This window comes from Schistocerca americana, chromosome 6 (genome assembly GCF_021461395.2).
Source record: "Schistocerca americana isolate TAMUIC-IGC-003095 chromosome 6, iqSchAmer2.1, whole genome shotgun sequence".
Classification (NCBI taxonomy): domain Eukaryota; kingdom Metazoa; phylum Arthropoda; class Insecta; order Orthoptera; family Acrididae; genus Schistocerca; species Schistocerca americana.
In genome coordinates this window covers 237,736,799-237,751,714 of record NC_060124.1, presented here as the reverse complement: position 1 = coordinate 237,751,714, position 14,916 = coordinate 237,736,799, and the positions used below count along the sequence as shown (strand labels likewise).

The window sequence follows — 14,916 nt, the reverse complement described above, 5'->3', positions numbered from 1 at the left end:
TAAATGAGTTTTGCTATTTGGGAAGCAACATGACTGATGACGATCGAAGTAGATAAGACATAAAATGTAGACTGGCGCCGGTCGGTGTGGCCGTGCGGTTCAAGATGCTTCAGTCTGTAACCGCGTTACCGCTACGAAGGCAGGTTCGAATCCTGCCTTGGGCATAGATGTGTGTGATGTCCTTAGGTTAGTTAGGTTTAAGTAGTTCTAAGTTCTAGGGTACTGATGACCACAGGTGTTAAGTCCCATAGTGCTCAGAGCCATTTGAACCATTTTTTGTAGACTGGCAATGGCAAAGAAAGCATTTCTGCAGTAGAGAAATTTGTTAACATCGATTATAGATTCAAGCGTCAGGAAGTTGTTTCTGAAAGTATTTGTAAGGAGTGTAGCCACTTATGGAAGTGATACATATTCGATAAATAGTTTAGACAAGAAGAGAATAGAAGATTTAGGAATGTGGTGCTACAGGACAATGGTGAAGATTAGTTGGGTACATCATATAACTAATGAGGAGGTATTGAATAGAACTGGGAAGAAGAGAAATTTGTTGCACAACTTGACTAGAAGAAGGGATCGGTTGGTAGGACATGTTCTGAGGCATCAAGGGACAACCAATTTAGTATTTGAGGGCAGTACGGAGGATAAAAATCGTAGAGAGCCAAGAGATGAATACACTAAACAGATTCAGGATTATGTAGGTTGCAGTAGGTATTGGGAGATGAATAAGCTTGCACAGGATAGAGTAGCATGGAGAACTGCATCAAACCAGTCTCTGTACTGAAGACCACAACAACAATAACCTGGGAACTAGACGTTTCAATACACTACTTACAAGAAGAACACCTATCTTATTAAAGGCATTACAGAATTTCATACAAAGAAAGGATTTTCTCATTATTCAAGAATGCATTTATTGCACAAAATAGGACGTTACATATCGAGTCGTTCTTTGAAAATTTGTAGTTTGTCTTATCTTTTGCTGAATTGTATTAATATCTAGGTTGTATTGCTGCCTTTACTAACGTACATTTCTTTTTTTTTTTTTCAACCTATGATGACACTGACAGCGTGTACAATGCTCAGAGGTGGATGAATGTATTGAGAACTGAGTCATCTAAGCTGTGCCTACAATATTCCGTCTTTGGCAACCAATCATGAGCTGCAAGCAGTCGCAAACACCAAAGTGGACACATCACAAATCATTGTTTATTGCTTACAAGATACCGTCACCAGAGTCGTCGCACCAGGTGGTAGTTCATTCTGAAAAGTTAGTGGTTCATAAACTGTAGCTCACATGCCCTGCTTATTCAAGTCATCCAGGAATGTTGCTACTGACCATTGTTTTTTTATCTCAGAATATTCATTTTAGGATCTTCTACCGCCTGTTTCATATTGGTCCTAAAAGTTTGGGCACTATGTAACATTTTATGTGTTCTTTGGTGCTATCAACTAATGTCCGACCCTATATAGCGAATGGACAACCATCCCATCACCTGTACACACCTCAGGTAAAGGAAAGCCTTCATGCAATTGGCAACTGTAGAATGTCGGTCTGGGGACTGATGTATTGGGCGCTGTAAAGAGCTACCCTTTGAATATTCATTATTGTCACACAACAATAAATGAGCAGATGGATTGCATTTACCGTTCGTCAACCTATCTACATCTACAACTTACGGTGTGTGGAGGAGGGTATGTCTGGTGCCATTATCATATTCTCCTTTATTTGTAGCAGTTACGAAAGGTAGTTGAGAGCCAAGACCGTCGATAAGTCGGCGTACAGCCTCAAGTTTCTTTGATTTAGTCGTCGCGATTATTTCGCGAGGTGCCTGAACCAAAATATTGTGCCACCTGCTTAATGGACTACTGGTCTCCGTTTTGAATGTAATACAGCAGCGGATCTGCTTAGCATGGATTTGATAATCCTTGGTACCTTTCGGCGATAAGAGGCACTAAATGTATACACAAACGTCACGCAATTCCGGTATAGTAAAGGCCGGTGGTTTGTTGGTAAGGAACTGGCGTCTCACATGTGCTCCATTGGGTTCAGCTGAGGCGAATTTGGTGGAAGGACATCAACGTGACTTTAAATGCGAACATTTTAGATTAACCTTTACCGTGACTGTTATTGACATTAAATGAAACAACAAGTTTACTGTTACCAGTCACCGTTTTATTTATTTCCACGACGCGTTTCAAACGTTTAAACCTCCATCATCGTGTGGATTTACATCAGTTAGTATGGCATTTGTGTGTGTGTTGTGTTACGAATTTTTGGAGGAACGTATGACACTGCTTAGTGGAGAAACAAGACACTATTTAAGAACATGGTTTTGGATTTCTTCTGACAAAAAATAAACTGATACATAATGGTAAACATAAAATAAGTAAAATAGAGTACCTCCAGTGGTCACAGGTTCCTTTAGTAACACATCACATGTATACTGTCACATTTGTACACAAATATGGCGTCTGGAGTCTGCTGGGTGCAAGGTTCGTACAACACAATCGTAAATAAAAAAGCCGTGGCAGAAATGGGAGACTAGACCGTGCATGAATGCTGTACATAAATTGAACGTAATACAATTACATATAGATCCGGATCCGTAACGTAGCAGATGATGTGTCTAATGACAGACTCTCACTCCATAGAGCAGACTGGGACAGACTGTGTGATATCATGTGAGATTATCATCTGCAAAACGTAACAGGAAGCGTGAGTTATCAAATCCATGCACTGACTGAACTGTTACTGACGGTACAAAAATCAGCAATAACACACAGAAACAATAAACCAAAAAGAGCACTGAAAGAACCATGGTCACAAGAGCCCACATGAAAACAAACAAAGCAACCTGTAGAATACTGCCGATGAGAAAACAACGCCAGTGGAAGACAACAAGGACTTCAAACATCTAAAGTGTCGAAAAACAGACACAAAACGTTTCAGACAAAGAAACAACATTGGGACCACTTTGCAGAAACACCATTTCAAGTGCACGTATGGGGATTGCCTTATAATTTTTGAAAGGAAAGAGCAAATCCCTACTGGTTTTGCCAACGTTGATACAAGATGATGGTACGAGCAAGCACGGGTGGAGAGGCCCAGCAGAATACTTACTGCGAAACCTCATTATATATATATATATATATATATATATATATATATATATATATATATATATATATTAACAATCAAAACACAGATTACCAAATGCACGCCAACATAAGAATAAAACTAGAACTGGCTACAGAACTGAAACCGTTACTTGTTCTCTTGAGCGAGAGGATGCCGCGAGAGCGATAACAAGTAGAAGAAAAACCCCTGAAACAGGAAAATACCAGGGGTATGATAAAACATATGAAGTACTGGAGTACTCAATGTAAACTAACGATTATCCGAAGCAAAGCCCTTTTGCCATCTTATCAAAGCAGCATTGATCAGAAACATATCGGTGAAAATTGAAAAGAGAAACATAGCCCGAGAACAGACGACAAGATACCTGGGAATTACAAATAACTACTCTCCTTCAAGATCCATGTACAGAAGAGACAAGGCCGAAGAACTGCTACAAAAGCTAACAAAAATAAACACCATAGATTACAGATTTCCACTAACACACATGAGAACATACCAAAGTGCGATCTTTGAATCCGCTTTACGCTTTGCGTCAAGCGCATGAGTGCATACACTCCGCCTGACGACAATAAGAGCTGTGCGGCGAAGGCAGAAGGGTGTTCTCCTACGGTTAGCAGGCTTCTTTAGAGCTATCTCTCTGGAAGACCACCCACATGCTGCAAAGACTGTTTCGAGAACGTTACAGATGTTTTTCTGGGAAGCCCGTACATATTCTCCTCTCAGTTCTGATCTTTACGCAAGCGATTTCCGTATTTTTTGATCTCTGAAAAAAGACATACGTCGCCTTTGATTTGCTTCGGACGAAGAGATGGAGTCGTGGGTAGAATCATGGTTCCTTAGGCAACCGCAAACATTTTTCCATGAGCACATTGATCTTATTGTATCATAGTCAGACAAATGTAGGCTATTAACGGCTACGGCGATTACTTTTGAAATAACAAACAATTTAATTACTTTTCTCATCTGTCTCGTATTTATTTGACTGCCACTTATAGAATAATATTAGAGTTAGAAATATGTACAAACACCGCTACATAAAAGCTTACAAATAAAGAAAATACTGGCCATAGATGCATAACACCATTTCGAGATCTCTCTTCCTAAAAAGCACCATCGAGTATTGAGAGCAATAACTACGATAATAAACGTCTTTAAACTGTACTTCGCACTGGTATGTAAGCAGTACTGATTATTGCTGCTTAAGAAACACTTATAAATGGAATTAATTGAGGAAATGCAGTCAAATTACGTACAAAACTCGTAATGTCAAATCGAAAGGATAAGTCTTGATGTAAATCCGATACGTTCCCATCAAATCATTGATAGTGACGAGTAGTTATCATTATCTATCTTCCTCTTTTTCATAATTACTAACTATTTCACTTAATACCTTTAGTTTGTGTCAACTAATTTGCACTTTCTATTTTGTTTTCTTTATTTTCTTTTCCATACATTATTATTACTTTTTTGCTGAAAGGAAATATTTCATCACAATATGGAACTGTTAATGTTATTACAGGTTAAACATTATAAAATGTACATCCTGTTTTAAAGTGCTAGGTAAAAGGTCTTCAAATTTGCAGTAAATGAGATGAAAAATGATGTCTGTAACGAAATGGTGGAACGATTGGCAACTTGCTTTAAATGTTCAGAAATGAATAACACAACTCAAGGATGAGGCAACAGGACTGTTAAGACTGACCTACTGTTGCCCACAAGAGAGTACGAGCAGCCGTCGCACATCTCTCCAGCCGTTACTGCTGGTGGCTGAATCCTAATTTGCCGCCCTTCTTTATTCCTGTAGCTCCTTATTTGGCCTCGCGAGGGTCGAGCGGACTGTCCCAGATCTCTCGTCCTCAGGAAAATTCCGAAGCGATTTTGGAATCGAACCCAGCACCATCAAAACTGAAGGCAGCGACGCTAAACTTTCGGCTACAGAGATATTCTTCAGGAATGTGAAAGTGTACGTTTCACTAAAAATGTACTTAGTCTCCTAAAATGGCAGATAGTTTTTATGTGAAAACTTTTGAAGTTTTTGGAATAAAACAAACGTTATTAACATTCTACATCTTTATTCTCCATCTGTACATATTTGTTTATCGTCATAGTCACCATGGTGACGAATAAATTTCTCCCAACAAGAGAAAAGTTTATTGATGCCGTCTTTGTAAAATGTCTGACTTCTTTGAACGAGCAAGAACCTCACCTCCGCCTGCACAGCTTCATCACCGTCAAAGTCCTCGAAGATGTTCTTTAAGTTAAACAAACGCACAAAGTCTGTATGGAGGATGATCGATGGCACCGAATTCAAAACGTCGGATTGTTTCAGGTGTTGCGGCGCTCGTATGTGTTCTGGCATTGTTATGTTGATGGAGAGGCTGTTACACGTGCTGATGAACGCTTCAAATTCGAAACTCGATTACAGCACGCTGTTTCTCACACACCGACAGTGTTATATTACACATCACCGTGTTCACACTACAGTTCTGAGACCTGTAGCAGCAAAGGACTGCAAATATGTCTACGTGAAGAATAAAGATGCAGCATGTTAACAAGGTTTGTTTAACTTAAAAAATTTTAAGAGATTTTACATAAAAAATTCGGTCGCGTTACTGTTCAGCAAGCCCTCATATAAGGGAAACAAAAATACTTTTTCAGCTCAGTAAACTTGCTGTTAAGCTTTCGTATGAATCAACTGCACAACGATTGGGATTCACGATATCCAGTTTTATGGCGCTATACGATAAGCTCGTTGATTCGGAAAAAAGCGTATGGGATCTGAAAATGGCAAAATGAATTGCCGAAACTGGCTGAGTTCGAAATGAAATAAAACATCTTAGAGTGTACGGCTGTTGGTAAAGTTTATTGAATTGGAAAGTACGTACCAGCCGATGTCCGCTGGTCATAATGGACCTACAGAGAACAAAAAACTTTTGGTCATGTGTTTGCTCGACCAACAGCAGAGCTTCATGGATGTGCCTAAAAACATAAACTAGCACAGTCTTGAAGACAGGCCCAACATATTCCCTGACACCTACTTACAAAGGTTCAAGAATCAGCTTTAAGTGAGATATGTAGGATTATACTACAACCCGTAATAATTGCTCCCATACGGATCGCGAAGACAAGATAAACTACTGCAGGTAAAGAAGCGTTTAACTCATTAATCTTTTCAAGCTTCGATATACCCTCCGTAGCTGAGTGGGATAGTGTCGCCTTGTGCGTCTAGCGAGCAGGTTGTAGTTAACTTCCGCCCGTGCCGCAGCGCCGCTCGTGTCGAAGCTACTCAGTCCTGTTGGTGTATCGGACGGAGTCACATCGTAGTTCCGTAGCGGAGTTTGTTGTCGTTTTTCTCTATACGGCGCTGTTTGCTGCCCGCGCCGTGGTGTCTGTCGAGTCTCCTATTCCTCGTCGAGCTACTGTTCGTTTTAATTTTGACAAAAGTACGCGTCGTGTTCAGCCCGGCTCTTTAGAAATTCACGATTGGTTGGCTGATGTTATTCGTGATACACTTGATCAGTTAGATACTGCTTACTTTGGTTCTGATTCGTCTGCGTTCTTTGTAAAGTTTTATGATCCCGTTCAAGTAGAACGGCTTCTCTCTCGGGTTGGTTCTAAAGTGTTGTTTACAGATCGAGATGGTTCCGCTAGTCAATTTCTCCTTGAAAATGCGGCACTCGAGTGTACTCCGGTTAGAATTTATAACCTTCCTCTGGAAGTGGTCGATTCATTTCTTAAAACAGCGTTACTTCCGTTTGGAGTAATACGACATATCCGATGAGAACGCTGGTCAGCACAACGTCGCTTCCAGTGTTGTAATGGTATCCGCACTGTGGACATGTGCGTTAAAAAGAATATTCCTTTCTCAGATCCGATTGTCCGCGCCGTACTACTGTTCTGACGTCGTCTTATCAAAAACGTCTTCCTTTAATATAGGAAGACATAATGTCTTCGCAGTCTAATGAGAGTCAATCTCCAGCTTTAAGCGATGGTGGGGCAACATTACCCCCTACTCGTCACAAATTTCCACCGTTACCGGCGCGCTCCGCTGGCGCCAATGAGTTGTCTTCTGACGTTAACTGTGATTCCAGTATTACTAGAGATGATATAGCTTCTTCTGTTGATGTTGAAATGTGTGTTGTTTCTGTGTCCCCCACTTCACCTGTAGACGCGACGTTTCCCGTGAGTTCAGATGTTATCGCAGAGACGTTGCCAGCTATCCAGTCCTTATAGTGTTCCAATGAAATACCACCCCTCCGCCACGCTGAGACGGTGGGATAACAGGATTCTCATCCTGATGACCAGGCGATGCAATCCAACTCCGGCAATGATTTACCTATCTCTTCTGTACCTGATGTTGCTGTAAGTCGTTCTGAGTTGTGCTCCCTGATTTCCGATGAGTGCAGTGAAGATGGCTCCTTTATCAAATAAGAGCTTGACGTGCCCCCAACCCTTCTACACCAAGAGTGTATGTTTTCAAGGAGTGGTGCGAATCAGCGTTTTCAACCTGCACGTGCAGCGGCGCGTCGTAAAAAGAAATACGAGGATTCATCAGCATGCGGTGGGGAGGATTAGAATTCTACCTTCTTTCCACCGCCTCTGGACGTTCGGGAGAGAAGGGCGTGATGAGTGCATTTCCGTTAGTATTGTTTCATTGACCTTACAAGTGCTGACGGATGCAGGCATATACATTTCTAACCCTCAATGTTAATAGGATATGTTACCAATTACGGCTTGCTGCTTTACACCAGTTTATTTACGATTCCCAAGCTGATATCGCGTGTTTACAGGAGGTTTTATTTGATGCGTTTTGTCTTCCTGGACACTGGATATGTTTTTCAATGTCGCGCCTGAAAATTCTACCGGTATGGCTTTGTTTTATCGAGATGGATTCCCGCTGACGGACTTCGAAACGCTAGATGATGGTCGCGGTATAGGCTGCAGCTTTTATGACCTCACCTTAATTTTTCTTACTCTCCGTCTGGATCCGGTCGTTCTCTGACCGCGAGTGGTTTTATAAGGAAGAAGTTGTTTATTTACTCCGACGGAACCCGCGCAAGGTTTTGTTGGGGGCGATTTTAACTAAGTCCTACGTCTTGTAGATCAGACCCCCAATTATACATATTGTCGCGAACTTAATGATATGGTGACGTCTTTCCATCTCCAAGATGCTTGGGTTTGCAGATATCCTTCATTGGTGCGGTTTACGTTTTTTATAGCTACTTAAAGTAGCCGATTGGACCGCTGTTATTTATCTGCCCGCATCTGTAATCAGCTTCTACCGATTGATGTATTTCCTGCCAGTTTCACTGATCACTGTGCTTTTTCAGTGACTTTTAGCCACGTCCCGCAGTTGGTCCATCTTTCGCGTCCTTTATGGAAGCTAAACACCCTACATCTCACGGAACCCTCTCTGGAAGCCATCATCGCAGACGTATGGCGGCGGACAATTCAGTCCCAGGCGCGTTATCCCTCAATTCTAGTATGGTGGGTTACCTCTGTTAAACCTCGGATTCGAAATACACTCAAGCATTTTAGCGCTGAAAAAGCGGCTGAAATAAGGCGAACTAGAGAATTTTATTATGCTGTCCTTCGCGATCTTTACGATAATGTTCGTGACGCCCCCTTGAGTGTCGTAGACGTCCACCGTGTAAAGGCAAAACTTCTGCAAGTCAAACGTAGGCAAATGGATGGTGTCCGCTTGCGTTCCCGGCCGCGTTCAATCGTGCAGGATGTCTTGGACTCTCTCCGTCATCGGCCGGCGGGTGTGGCCGAGTGGTTCTAGGCGCTTCAGTCTGGAACCGCGCGCCAGCTACGGTCGCAGGTTCGAATCCTGCCTCGGGCATGGATGCATGTGATGTCCTTAGGTTAGAGAGGTTTAAGAAGTTCTAAGTTGTAGGCGACTGATGACCTCAGATGTTGTCCCATAGTGTTCAGAGCCATTGGAACCATATTCTCTCCATCATCTTCTTCGTCTTCACAAACGATCTCAAAGGACTTGTCTCACTACCATTCGTTCTGTAGATGGGCGTGAGTGGTCCTCCCAATCTGATATCATGCGTGAACTTTAACAGTACTTTTCCGAACTTTATACTAAAGTGGATCCATACGGTCTAGTGTCTGTTGATTTTACCTCCCTCCTTGATAGTATTGTTACGCCATCTCTCCAGAAAGAGTTTTTCTCTGTATTCCATCACGATGATGTACTTGATATTGTGGCTCGTACTCCCTCCCACAAATCGCCTGCCTTCGATGGCCTTCACAAAGAATTTTATATTCGAGTTTGGCCTCTGATAGGAGATATGATAACTTCTATGATGAATGGAGTATTCCACGGAGGCCTTATGCCACCCAGCTTTAAGGTTGCTAAAGTTGTCCTGATCCCCGAGATGCCAGGATGTTTGCGTGTGAATCAGGTCTGCCCGATAACCCTCTTCAGCTATGATTATAATATAGTGGCGCGAGGGGAAAATAGCATACTATCGGTGTCGTTGGCTATCAGCATCGCGAGCTATCAAAGTTGGCGCTGCAGTCATGGACTGTGCGGCTGGTCCCGGCGGAGGTTCGAGTCCTCCCTCGGACATGGGTGTGTGTGTTTGTCCTTAGGATAATTTAGGTTAAGTAGTGTGTAAGCTTAGGGACTGATGACCTTAGCAGTTAAGTCTCATAAGATTTCACATACATTTGAACGTTTGAACAATCAAAGTTGTCTTCTGGGTCGTACTCTCTTGACTCCAGTTGCTGGATGTCATGATCTAATTTCGTTGTGTGGCTGGTCGCTGTTGGAAAAAAGGTTTACCATTCGTGCATATGCTCATGACGTTATGGTTATTCTCCGTACCCCTGATGATATACCAATGCTGACGGAAGTTTTGGATGCTTTTTGTCGTCTTACGGGAGCGCGGGTTATGACCAGAAATGTCGCTTAGTTTGCGAGGATTTGACGCTGTTGAAATTCCATGGGCTTTGAAGGTCACCCGTTATCGATCGTTACGTGTTATAATTGACAATGGTCCGCTAAAGATGGCTACGATAAACTGGAAGTCAGTCACGGATAAGATTCAGGGAGCAATCATTGAATACGAGCGTCGTTCTCTCTCACTTCTTCATAAGGTCCAGGCCATGGAAACGTATGTGTTAAGTAAGGCTTATATTGTTGCACAAATCTTTCAACTTCCCGCAATTATGTACCACAAGTTGCAAAGTTTAACTGGCAGGTTTATCTGGCGCAACTCCATATTTCGCCTGCGTTACGAGGTAATGGAGTGCCCCCGTCTGCTGGGAGATTTGGGCTTCCCTGACATTCGAGTTCAGGCTTCTGCCTTATTCATCCATCGCACCGTTTCAACATGTCTGTGCGCCCCCCCCCCCCCCCCCAGTCACTTACAACTCGCATTCATGACTGTATCCGATAGGCGAGTTTAACACATCCAGTAGATATTGGTAGGATTACTTATAAACTGAGGCAGGTTAAGGAATTTTTTCTTGATGTCTCAAGCGAATCTCCCCCTAAAAATGCTGTTATGCCGCTGGCCAATTCCTCACTGCATTCCCTCTGTGGGAGCCCTGTTGCCAGAAACGAATTGGATGATTGTTTGGTCTAACGTTAGCCTCCCGATTTTCCCGATGGAAGTAGCGTCCTTGTGGTACCAAGTTGTTCAAGATATTGTACCTACCAACGTGCGACTTTTTCGTATTGGCCTCTGTCTAACGAATCACTGCAATCGTAGCATTAAACTGATATATTGTATCATCGGTTGATCTTCTGCGGTTATGATCATTGGAGATGGCTTCGCCAACAAGTGGCTTCCCTTCTCAGGACGTCGGAGGCGGCTATCTTGGGGGAAGATTCTCGTGCGTCCCAATTCAACCATCTATCCCCGATCGAAGAACAACGCCATCATGTGGCTTGTTGGACATTATGTCTACTACGTGATGGGGAGTGGATATGACGCAGATCAGAGTCCTTTTCCCAATATATGGACACAGCCCATTGGACGTGGCTCAGGATGCCACGTTAACGAGAGCTTTTTTCTAATATGCTGTATCTTGTTTTTCATCGACAGGGAGTCGGATGAGTTGGAATCCCACCCCTCTTCTTTGTGGACATTCTTGTTTGGATTTAAATGCTACACGATGTAGAAATGACGGGAGAAGAAAGGACTCCGCACTTTAAAATTAAAGGAATTTTCCTTCATGTACTTTTTCTGATTTAACCCTTTTGTTTTTGTCGAAATGACTTCTTTTGTTTTATTTTTCATTGATTGCCTTAAATAAGTGCTTTGGAGGGAAAAAAAGAAAAGGCGGTGGATAGTGTTTTGGGCTGGCATGCGGGAGGCCGAGGGTTCGATCCTGGGTTGAGGCAGATGTTTTTTATTTTTGCTGGGTCGGAGATTTTCTCGAAAAAAAGAAAAAAGTGGGCAGTACAGGTGAGTGCCATGTGGGGGATCCGGGTTCAATTCTCGGTACCGCGGGGAATTTGTCCTTGTTGGGATGGCTGATAGGGGGTGCACTCAACCTCGTGAGGCCAACTGACGAGTTACTCAGCCGATTAGTGGCGGCTCCAAAGTCAAAAACCGGACAAAGACCGGGAGAGCGTTGTGGTGACCACATGCCCATACCAATGACGCCGTTATCAAATGATGACACGACGGTCGGTCGGGGCCTATTGATCCGTCTAGCAGCTGGACTTCACCTTTCCACCATCCACACGTAAATGGCGTAAGTGGTACAAGGTGAAACATCCTCAGCCTCTGCAGAGTACAGATTTAGATGTAGAGTAGAGATTCCATGCTTCTGGAAGTCTAGAAACGTCTTTAATATGTGTTAGCGAAGAACCTTCTCTGAAGATTAATCGCTGGAGTAGTAACTTAGAGAGATTTTAACGGGACCACACCCTGCCTATCTACCCCAAGTTAATTTAGGCAAGTATTTGACCCATTTCTGGAAAAAGCTATTTGATGCAGGACTTTAATATTTTTACTGTATGTTACATGATGCTAATAGAGTCAACTGTACTAAACTCTATTTCATCCATTTTATAGTTTTTAAGAAATACTTTTTTAAATTTATTAACAAAGAACATTAAATTTGAAACTTCCTGGCAGATTAAAACTGTGTGCCCGACCGAGACTCGAACTCGGGACCTTTGCCTTTCGCGGGCAAGTGCTCTACCAACTGAGCTACCGAAGCACGACTCACGCCCGGTACTCACAGCTTTACTTCTGCCAGTACCTCGTCTCCTACCTTCCAAACTGTGAGTACCGGGCGTGAGTCGTGCTTCGGTAGCTCAGTTGGTAGAGCACTTGCCCGCGAAAGGCAAAGGTCCCGAGTTCGAGTCTCGGTCGGGCACACAGTTTTAATCTGCCAGGAAGTTTCATATCAGCGCACACTCCGCTGCAGAGTGAAAATCTCATTCTGGGAACATTAAATTTTTTCTGTAGAAAATATTTTTTGTGAACTATCTAATGGAGGAATATTAATGAATGTAGTACCGGAGGTGGCTTTTTATGTTATGCAGAATCTCTGAAAATTTCATTCATTTATCTATGATAGTTTCTGATATAATGGCGCATACATACTGAAAATTTTAGTTTGTGGGAAATTGACTATAACGAAGAAACTTTTGAAATTTGTTACTTACAGTTAATTAAAACTGTCCTGCTGCATATGATGGCCATTATTTGGCCTCTAGCAGGTCTTCCAGATTCTTTCTCACCTTTCTGAATGTTTGTCTTGCTTTCTTTTCCAAATTAGGTGCAGATCTTTTTGCATCGGATATCCTCATTTTATCGCAAAGTTGCAGCTCAGTGATCATATTTTTACCAGGATTAATTCCCAGCATTTTAAGTACCCAACACTTTCCCATATTACCACAATTGAATGTAATAACAGCATCATGAACTCCTAGTTTCATTGTATGGATGCCTACAAATACAGTTTTAGGAAGGCAGTTCCAAATTATGCTGTATAATCATTCATTTGGGTTCTGTGTCTGCCCACGCAGACGTTTCCTTAGAAGGTCAGGATGAGTCAGGTCTCTGAAAATAGGTTTAATTGCTGTAATAACAGCAGCAGGAAGAGAATGCTGGTGAGAATAAGATTCTCCAGTTGTCTGAGCCCTATTGTATTTGCACCACGAATTTTCTCCTGATCTACACAATCCATGACATGGCTTATCATCAGTAGAGGACGTTAGATATAGCCTTAACTTTCAGGAGCTTCTCTGTAAATGGCTGTGAAAGAGGTGAGTACATTTGTAAACAAGCACTACAAACGTAAGTATAACAACTACTAATCCCTAACGTGCAATGTAGGGGATCTAAAGATCAAAAATATATGCAGCAATGTCGGTGACAGAAAAGTGGGCGTGGCACATAAACACACGTGGTAGGAAAATGCTATTTAAATGCTCGAAAAAAATTGTTTCAGCAAAATCTTTTTCAGAGTACTCAAATAAAACCTTAATCGAAATACGATAAAAACCGAAAATCGATTTTTTTCGACCTGAACCACGGTGTGGTCCCCTTAAGGTGAGTCTACAGAGGTTCGTGCTTTTACCACACTTCACAGTTTACTGTGTACCTCCCCCACTTACCGAGACAGGTGACGGCCGCGCTCAGCAGCAGTAGGAGGATCGAACGCAGCGACGCCATGACGGATGCACACGGCACTCTGCGGCGCCCAGCACGCCATTTATAGCTGCAGGTAGCCGTGTGTCGCGGGTCTGCCGCGCAGCCCCTGCCACCTGCGATAACAGCCGACGTCTGCGGCGGGCCGCGCCGACACGCCTTTGTGCTCGAGCCGCGACAACAAGACCAATGGCGGCGGTCGCGCGCGTCACGCGACCGACTGTGCCTGATCAAAGCCCGCACGGCATACTGGCCGAGACAATGGACCGTGTGGTGAAGCTAACGAGCCAAAGAGAAGGTGACCTTCACATACTGAGCAACAGTTACCACTTTATACTCTTTGTCAATAAGGAGGTATGAAAACTATTACCGATACTTCTAGTTCACGAACAGATCGTTCTTGTTTATACGATTGGTGAAAGAACAAATCTACACATGATATGATGCGTCCATGACAATAACCTTACAATACGGATCTTGAAGTATATCTGCTACAAGAACTTAACAGCAGGCTGTATCTGAAAATAAGTAAAGAAACAAATAACAAATACAAAAATTTGGAATACACAGCATAAGAGAAGGAAAAAAAAAACAGCGGAAAGAAGGAAACTGACAATGACAGGCTTTATTATGCTCGATCGTCTGTCTCTTTGCCCTCTGCATAAGAGTCGAAGGCGTCCATCTTCGTAACCTTCAACAGTATTCAGCCGTATTTGATAATCGTCGAGAAGAAAATATTACGTGAAAATGCTGTAGAGCCGTTTCATACTGAAGCTGCCATAATATTATCGTTGGTCACTTTACAGGCATTTTCCCATGGTATTAAAACATTCTGAAGTATAAACCTAGAATACCAGTAAGTATATAGTAAATGATACATTATAAATTCCACATCTTCATAGTTAAATACTCCGCAACCCATAGTATAGTGCATGACAGTGGGTTTCTCGTACCAATATTAGCAATTTCCCGCCCATTTGAGTACTGAGGGAGACAAAAATACCTGTATGTATGTCTTTAAACTCTTTTACCATATCCTCATGATATGTACATGATACATACGATAGTAATAGCATAATCGTCACCGAATCATTCTCGAACAGCGATTCTCTACAGTTATCCAATAGAATCTTCCGGGAACAACAT

General features: G+C 42.5%; 1 protein-coding gene across 2 annotated transcripts in view; it reads right to left on the bottom strand.

The window, feature by feature from the left end:
• The window catches only part of LOC124619807 (endoglucanase A-like), a 113,605-nt gene extending 99,714 nt beyond the window's left edge, over window positions 1–13,891 (bottom strand). The window contains exon 1 of one of the 2 annotated variants that reach the window (XM_047146402.1): window positions 13,737–13,891. In XM_047146402.1, coding sequence (XP_047002358.1) covers window positions 13,737–13,794 — 58 coding nt within the window. In that variant the 5' untranslated portion in view covers window positions 13,795–13,891. The remainder of the gene's footprint in view (window positions 1–13,736) is intronic. The other variant, XM_047146403.1, reaches the window with a different exon arrangement.
• Between the last annotated feature and the right edge of the window lie 1,025 nt (window positions 13,892–14,916).